At 49.9% G+C, this 8,288-nt stretch overlaps 1 protein-coding gene across 2 annotated transcripts; it reads left to right on the top strand.

Moving 5' to 3' along the window:
• The first annotated feature begins 25 nt into the window (after positions 1–25).
• NARS1 (asparaginyl-tRNA synthetase 1) lies at positions 26–8,135 on the top strand. 2 transcript variants are annotated; one of them, XM_064735278.1, is made up of 15 exons: positions 26–182; positions 746–828; positions 1,004–1,069; positions 1,176–1,268; positions 1,442–1,531; positions 1,678–1,756; positions 2,094–2,164; positions 2,425–2,511; positions 4,212–4,433; positions 4,536–4,735; positions 4,894–5,029; positions 5,636–5,749; positions 6,237–6,368; positions 6,522–6,653; positions 6,796–8,135. In XM_064735278.1, the coding sequence occupies exons 1-15, from the start codon at positions 140–142 to the stop codon at positions 6,925–6,927; spliced, it is 1,680 nt and encodes a 559-aa protein (XP_064591348.1). In that variant the 5' UTR covers positions 26–139; the 3' UTR covers positions 6,928–8,135. The 2 variants fall into 2 exon arrangements, with proteins under 2 accessions (XP_064591348.1, XP_064591349.1); XM_064735279.1 differs by having other exon boundaries at positions 90–182; positions 749–828.
• Positions 8,136–8,288: the final 153 nt, after the last annotated feature.

The following is an 8,288-nucleotide window of genomic DNA, read 5'->3' as shown; positions in this document are numbered from 1 at the left end:
GCCGACGTGTCAGCCCCGGGCGGGAGGAGGAGCGGCGGCTCGGTCCCGCCCGAGCGCGGAAGGAAGGGCGGCGCTGGCTGACGCAAGGCGGCGGCGCGTTGGCTCAGCCCGCCCGTGATGCAGTTCCTGCGCCGCGGCCATGGCGGGGGACGTGCTGGGCAGGACGGCGGCGCTGGCCCTCGGTGAGAGCCCGGGGGCTCGGCCCCGCACCCCGCTTCCCATCCCCATCCCCGTCCCCTCGCAGCCCCGCCTGTGCCGGGCCCCGGCGGGCCGGGCCCGCAGCGCTGCGCTGGGGGCGCACCGGGAGCGGCGGCCGGGCCGGGCCGGGCCCTCCCCGGGCACGGGAGCGGTCGCTGCGCTTCTCGCTTCGGGTCCCGTCCCCTGCTTACCTGTGCCCTTTGGGAAGGAAGGGCTGCTCCTTCTGGGTCCCCGTGTGCAGCCGGTGGCTCCCGAGGGTTCGGTACCTCGGGATCCCTTGAGATTTTAGCGAACGCACTGCATCGATTGGTTTTTTAAATGAATACAGGATCTAATTCTTATCTTGACTGACCAGGTGGTGCATTTGAGGGTTTATCGCTGCTGATAACCAGCAAGATTTGGTATATTAGAAACGGTTGGGTTGGAAGAGGCCTTTAACGATCATTTCTTCCAGCCCCCTGCAGTGAGCAGGGACACATCCGTGTGTGTCCATTTTCTTTCTCGTAATTTGTTTTGAGTAATTGCCCGTATTTGTCGTGTATCCCAGAAGAGCTGTACGTGTCTGAACGAGAGGGCAATGACTCCACTGGTGATGGAACACAAAAGAAACCATTCAAGACCGTGTTGAAGGTGAGTGTGGAAAACACTTTGTGCTTTGTTTGGCAGTGTGTTCTGGGGCAAGTGATGGCCCTTGTATTTTTAAATGTTTCATACCTGTTTTTGCAACCTGAGCAGGAGCAAGGTGCCTGCTCAGACTCTATAAGGATGATTTTGGTTCATTTTGGTTATTTTTCCCCCTTTTTAGGCATTGATGACAGCAGGAAAAGAGCCATTTCCTACAATTTATGTGGATTCCCAAAAAGAAAATGAGGTGCTGTGGCATTGAAGGGTTTCCTAGTGGGAATTATTTACTGTATCTTGGTGTGAAGGGACACAGTGTAATCTGCTGTCTCTTGCTCTCTCCTTGAATTCTTTAGAGATGGGCCATCATTTCCAAATCACAGATGAAGAATGTCAAAAAGCTATGGCACAGGGAGCAGATGAAAAATGAAGCTAAGGAGAAGAAGGAGGTAGGTTTCAAAAGGAGCAGAGCACCTTTGTTTTCCAAAAACATTACCGTGTCATCATCATTCCTGCCTCTCCAAAAAAGCGGCACGTTGTTCCTTACTGGTGCTGCTGTTTCACATGTTATTTACAACTGGCCTGGTTACTGCTATTTAATAAGTAATTTTATTCCAACCAGGCAGAAGATCTCCTGAGAAGAGAGAAGAACCTGGAGGAAGCCAAGAAGGTTGTTATCAAGAATGATCCCAGTCTTCCAGAGCCCAAGTGTGTGAGTATGATCCCGTGCCTGGCACGTGGTCTGTGCTAGGGCGTCTGGCCAGCACAGAGATGGTGCTGCTCTGGGGAGGGTCTGGATAAACTGCAGGAGGTGGTGAACCACTCCCCTATTCAATGGCTTTTATTCCTGCCTCCCAGGTGAAGATCAATGCTCTGGAGGCTTACAGGGGGCAGAGAGTGAAGATTTTTGGCTGGATCCACAGGTTACGGAGGCAAGGTAAAGCACAAGCATGGTTGAGCCCGTGCAGGGAGATAGAACAAGGACAGTGACCTTCAAAATTTGGACACAGAATGAGTCTGACAGCACCTGGCCTCAGATTTTAAACCAGTCAGGTGCCTTCTTTGGTTGATCTCAATGATCACCACAACACTGACAGCTGCCCCTAATGTGTGGACATACACACATTTCTTAGTTCAAATCTTATGGGATTTTCAGTTTGGAGGCTAGTCCTGCAGAATTTCTTTAACTTCTGTGTTTTAAGCTAGTCCTGCCAAATGAGGAACTAGCCAGCAACTGCTCATAGTGAAACCAAATCCCTTCTCTTTTTGACTAGGGAAAAATCTGATGTTCATTGTCTTGAGAGATGGCACAGGGTTTCTTCAGTGTGTCCTTTCTGATGAGCTGGTGAGTTGTGATGATTGTGCTGTGTCATGAATTTAATAGTTCATAAGTTCATACCTCATCTGGTGTTCTCTTATGTAAATGTTATGTTCTCCTCAACCTGCTGACTCAGTTGTGTTACTGTTAAATTGTATGTTACTGCAGTTTGTCCGTGTGAGAGCTGTTCAGAAGTGACTGTGGGCTAATGTGTGACTCCAGTGGATGCTGTAGGAAAGTCAGGAATAAAATGTTGCTCACCTGTGCCTCTGTCTGTCTCGCTGCAGTGCCAGTGCTACAACGGGCTGGTGCTGTCCACGGAGAGCAGCGTGGTGGTGTACGGCACGCTGAACCTCCTGCCCCAGGGCAAGCAGGTACAGCAGCTCCTGGGCTTCTCCTCCTCCCTCACGGCTCCCTGGGGTCCTGAGGGAGGCACAGGCAGAGGTGGGAGGAGTCATTGCATTATTCCAGAGGGAATTAGGGCTAGAGAAAGAACAAAGCTCCCAAAGCTGTGCTGTCCAGTGTGAGACGGGTGAACTGTGGGACTGTTCTGCTTCTGCCTGAAACGATTTTCCACTGATAGACAACTCCTAGACTATAACATGGAGAGCTATGTTAAGTAAATGGCATGGTTTCACTTTCCTTAACAGGTTTATTCAGTGTTTATTTTGTGAGGCTAAAGATTTTTTCACATCTCTTACTTAAGTGTGTTTGTAGGCTCGACCTGAGGTTAGGTAATGTGAGCCTCCTGGATCACATTTTGGTAATATTCTGTGGGTTAGCCTTTGAAAATCTGCATTTATGCCCTGAAAATTGTAGTGAATAAAATAATTTTAGTTCAGTTTAGAGGTTGAGCTGCAAGTGCCACTTGTCGGGGTGGAAGCGCTGTTCCACACGGGGGCGCCAGTGAGAGCAGAACGCGGTCACCCTGTTTGGGTGGAGGGACCTTATGGCCCATCCAGTGCCACTGCTGCCATGGGCTTTGTTCAGTTTTTATTTTGTGAGGCTAAGAACTTTTTCACATCAGGTTTATTCAGTTTTTGTTTTGTGAGGCTAAGGATTTTTTCACATCTCTTTTACTGAGATGTGTTTGTAGGCTTCGACCCAAGGTTAGGTAATGTGAGCCTCCGCTATCACATTTTGGTAAAATTTTGTGGGTTAGCCTTTGAAAATCTGCATTTCTACTCTGAAAATCTGCATTTATGCCCTGAAAATTGTAGTGAATAAAATAATTTTAGTTCAGTTTAGAGGTTGAGCTGCAAGTGCCACTTGTCGGGGTGGAAGGCGGCTGTGTCCACACGGGGGCGCCAGTGAGAGCAGAACGCGGTCACCCTGTTTGGGTGGAGGGACCTTATGGCCCATCCAGTGCCACTGCTGCCATGGGCTTTGTTCAGTTTTTATTTTGTGAGGCTAAGAACTTTTTCACATCAGGTTTATTCAGTTTTTGTTTTGTGAGGCTAAGAACTTTTTCACATCAGGTTTATTCAGTTTTTGTTTTGTGAGGCTAAGAATTTTTCGCATCTCTTTTACTGAGGTGTGTTTGTAGGCTCGACCCGAGGTTAGGTAATGTGAGCCTCCGCTATCACATTTTGGTAAAAATCTGTGGGTTAACCTTTGAAAACCTGTATTTATACCCTGAAAATGGTAGTGAATAAAATGGTTTTAGCTGAACTTAGGGGTTGAACTACAAATGGCCTTTGTCGGGGGGGAAGGTGGCTGTGTCCACACGGGGGCGCCAGTGAGAGCAGAACTCGGTCATGGACTGTGGAGGGACCTTACGGCCCATCCAGTGCCACCACTGCCATGGCAGGGACACCTCACACCACCCCAGATTGTTCCAATGCAGCCACATGCAGCCTGGCCTTGCACACTGCCAGGGGTGAGGCAGCCACAGCTGCTCTGGGCACCCTGTGCCAGGGCCTGCCCACCCTCCCAGGGAAGAATTCCTGATATCCCATCTGCCCTGCCCTCAGTCCGTGGGAAGCCATTCCCCCTTGTGCCATCACTCCAAGCCCCTGTGAAAAGGGGCAGGCAGGGGACTTTTCCCCAGCGTTGGTTCCTCTCCCATTGGCAGGCTCCAGGAGGCCACGAGCTGAGCTGTGATTACTGGGAGCTCATCGGCCTGGCCCCGGCAGGAGGGGCTGACAATCTGCTCAACGAGGACTCCGAGGTGGACGTGCAGCTCAACAACAGGCACATGATGATTCGAGGTGAGAACATGTCCAAAATCTTCAAGGTGCGCTCCATGGTCGTGCAGGCCTTCAGGGATCACTTCTTTGCCAACGGATACTATGAGGTAAGTGTGTGTTCCCTGGTCAGCAGGTGGCTGCTCTGGTGCCCTGACCCATCCGTGTGCTCAGTGCTTCACTGAAGCAGTGACAGCCCTGTTCTCCTGCAGGTCACACCACCCACCTTGGTGCAGACGCAGGTGGAGGGAGGCTCCACCCTGTTCAAGCTGGATTACTTTGGTGAAGAGGCATACCTGACCCAGTCATCCCAGCTCTACCTGGAGACCTGCCTGCCAGCTCTGGGAGATGTCTTCTGCATTGCTCAGTCCTACAGAGCTGAGCAGTCCAGGACCCGCAGGCACTTGGCAGAGTATGGACAGTTGTCCTTGTTTCTTTTTAAACAGCTAGATTTCCTTTATGGTGTGGGAGTAAACGGGGTTTGGGTTGTGGGTTTTTTAGATGAGTTTGTTTCCTAGCTGCAGATGTGTTGCTGGTATGTGACTTTGCAGTGGTGTGGCTTTGTTCCAGGTACACTCACATCGAAGCTGAATGTCCTTTCATAACTTTTGAGGATTTGTTGGACCGTCTGGAGAACTTGGTGTGTGATGTCGTAGACAGAGTCTTGAAATCACCTGCAGCGAGCTTACTGTACGACCTCAACCCGGTAGGCACAGCAATGGGAACAGCCAAGAAAATAGGATCTTAAGCCTTTCCTACTCAGCACATTCCTTTGGGAAGTGCAGGGCGTGGCAGTGAGCTTACTTGCTATTTGTAAGGGCAAGAAGAATATTAAACATAATAAGAATGAAAAAGCTGCAAGGCGGGTAAAGACCAAAGCAGGGAACTGTGGGGGAAGATGTTCCCTGCTAGCGTGCTCCAGAAGCCAGCAGTGTGCCAGGATTTGTGGAAGTGCGTGCTGTGCCAGTGGAATAAAACCCTCCATCCCAGAGATTGGATATTGCACCAGCTGGTGCTTGCTGATGGAGCATGAGGGAGTGATGAAACAAGTGGTGTTTCAGTTCCTCCCCTGGAATATGAGCCTGAAGCTCTGGAAATACTTCCTTATCTTTCCTCCCACGTGATCTATGAGATTTACTGGGCTTGAGATGGTTGTGTTTGGTTCTAGCTTTGTAGTACTGAGCTTAATTTGTTCATTTAAGTGATAATTTCATGGCATGGGAGCTGGGAAAGGTTATGGACGTGCTGATCAGGTAGAAAAGTATCTCTTTTAAAATAGTGCTCCTGCACCTGTGTTTGCTCTTATCCCCAGGGTTTCCAGCCCCCCAAGCGTCCCTTCCGACGCATGAACTACGCTGAAGCCATCGAGTGGCTCAAGGAGCACGATGTGAAGAAGGAAGATGGCACTTACTATGAGTTTGGGGAGGTATGTCCTGCTGGGAGCTGCAGTAATGTCCTGTAGGAATGCAGCTGTGGCTTGGGATTTGATCTGATGCCCTTCAGCACTGGGATAGAAACCTGTGTTGTCACCTGCCATCAATTCCCTGGCCACACTTCTCCAGCATGTGAGACAGTTGTTTGAAGGAGCTCAGGAGAACTTGACAGCATAGCCAGGATTTTTTTTCCCCTTGGTTTTCTGTCCCATATATTAGAGAGACTTAGATTTTAATGGAACAGATTTTTCTTTTCCCAGGCATGTGGGATTTTATTTCTTCTAAAATAAGTGTTAAGAGTTTAGGCACATTAGGATGAAAGCATGGACATGTGCAGTGTGAAACTGTCTCATTTCATGCCCACTTCACATGGGATTTGTGTATGGGCGTAGTTGTGGTGCTGAGTATGAATAAAGCCTGCTCTGACCATATGGGTGTAGTTGTGGTGCTGAGTATGAATAAAGCCTGCTCTGACCCCAGGACATTCCCGAAGCTCCTGAGAGGCTGATGACAGACACCATTAACGAGCCCATCCTGCTGTGCCGCTTCCCTGCAGAGATCAAGTCCTTCTACATGCAGCGCTGCAGCGACGACTCGCGCCTCACCGAGTCTGTGAGTCCTCTGACCTGCTGGGGTAGCTTGGAGCACGGGGATGTGTGAGGGCATGAGAGCTGCAGGAATCCCTTGGGGAATCCCTAGGCACGGCTGTGTGGTGCCCTCTGCGGTGGCTCAGCTGTGAGTGGGCCGTGCTGTGGTGCCCTGCAGGTGGATGTGCTGATGCCCAACGTGGGCGAGATCGTGGGCGGTTCCATGCGCATCTGGGACAGCGAGGAGCTGCTCGAGGGCTACAAGAGAGAGGGCATCGATCCCACGCCCTACTACTGGTACACGGATCAGGTCAGTAGAGCACCCTGTGCTGGGCTCAGACCCCACCTGGGGCTTCTCCCCTCCTGCAGGGCTTGGCTGCCTTGTTTCTGGTGGTGCTACTGCAACTGCAAATTACTCGAAAATGTGTAATATCCCTCCCTGGATTTCACAGAGAAAATACGGTACGTGCCCTCACGGAGGATACGGTTTGGGGTTGGAGCGGTTCCTGACCTGGATCCTGAACAGACACCACATCCGAGATGTCTGTCTCTACCCACGCTTTGTGCAGCGCTGCAAACCTTAGCCATCCTTGGGAAGAACTCCTGGAAAACTGAGCAGCCGATGCTTGGGAAAGAATGATACGCGCTGCTGTACTACAGCCTGTCTGACAGCAAGACTTCCTGCAACCTGTTGCTAATCCAAATACCAGTTTAGGATGTGAAAAGGAAAAAAACCCAAAACCTCTTTTTTAAAACAATATACTAGTAATTAACTGGAAAAAGCCTTAGAAAAATTATTTAGGTGCATTTATGCTCTTGAGTCATCACAAAGATCCTGATAAGTTGTCATTTAGAAAACAAGATACACTTCTGCTTTTAATTTCTGTGACTTAAAATATGCTGGGCATTTGATCATTTTATTTTTAAATTTGCTTTCATTATAATCTCCTTTCTCTTGGGGTTTCTTGTTGGGGAAGTCAGGAGGTCAAGCTCCTGCAATTCCCTCAGAGTGCCCTGTGAGAACAGTATGGAGAGGCACGAACAAAGGATAAAAACAGGAATAAGTTCCTTGGGCACTGCACATTTTTAGTTCCTGCTGATTTTAATGGGGGTTCTGTGAGTTGATTCGGTAGCAGGGTGTGAGTACAGTGCACTGGACTCCACTGTGAGGGGCGGGCTGGGGCTTTGGGGTTCTTTCAGATTATTTATTATTGCTCAGCGGTGCTGAGGCTGGCGAGGCAGGCTCTGCTCCCTTTCCCCAGGCTGTGGGTGGAGCTGCCGTGGGTCCATGCACGCCCAGCTGCCCGTGTCTGGTGGCTCCTGGGCACGGGGCTTGTGGTGCCTTTGCTCCCTGTGTGCAGCCGGGAGTGACTGACTGAGGCCCCGAGGAATAGCAACTGAAACACGCTGGGTTTTCAGACTGTAGTGCCAGCAGGGCTTTCCCATGTCATGCTGAGATGTGTTCATAGAGCAGCTCCCTGTTCCCTTGTGCTACTGCAGCTGAGCAGCTCCCCTGGCTGTAATGAACTTATCAGATAGGGATAATGAAATACTTCATGCGTTCAGTCATCGGTATTGTTTCTAGTCATAAAGCAATTCCTTTACCAGAGAGAAGAGCAAGGTAGGTGCATCGTTTGCCACCTGCACTGAGACTTGGGCTGCATTTGCCATTCACTCCTGGAATTGTTGAGCTGTGGATACCCACATTTTTGTAATAAGTGATCGGTTTTCTTCATCTTGCATGTTATATAAACTGGTCTAAATCAGCAACCAATAAATTATGGCAACAGAAGCTGGTGTGCAAGACAGTATTTGAATGCCTGTTCTTTTACTGAGTCTGTGGAGCTTGCTGCTTGATACAGTGTGGACAAAAACCCGCTTACCCAAGTGCAGTAAACGTACCCCAAGAGCTCGCATGAGCTTTTTTTCCCTTTGTAAACAAAAT

This window comes from Zonotrichia leucophrys, chromosome Z (genome assembly GCF_028769735.1).
Source record: "Zonotrichia leucophrys gambelii isolate GWCS_2022_RI chromosome Z, RI_Zleu_2.0, whole genome shotgun sequence".
Lineage (NCBI taxonomy): Eukaryota > Metazoa > Chordata > Aves > Passeriformes > Passerellidae > Zonotrichia > Zonotrichia leucophrys.
The sequence above is the reverse complement of the archived record's forward strand: the minus strand, read 5'-3'. Positions and strand labels throughout refer to the sequence as shown.

Coding starts and splice junctions, on each gene's coding strand:
- NARS1 (XM_064735278.1), top strand. CDS start 140: ATGGCGGGGGACGTGCTGGGCAGGACGGCGGCGCTGGCCCTCG. Junction 183..745: donor GACGGCGGCGCTGGCCCTCG/GTGAGAGCCCGG, acceptor CGTGTATCCCAG/AAGAGCTGTACGTGTCTGAA. Junction 6,654..6,795: donor ACTACTGGTACACGGATCAG/GTCAGTAGAGCA, acceptor TGGATTTCACAG/AGAAAATACGGTACGTGCCC.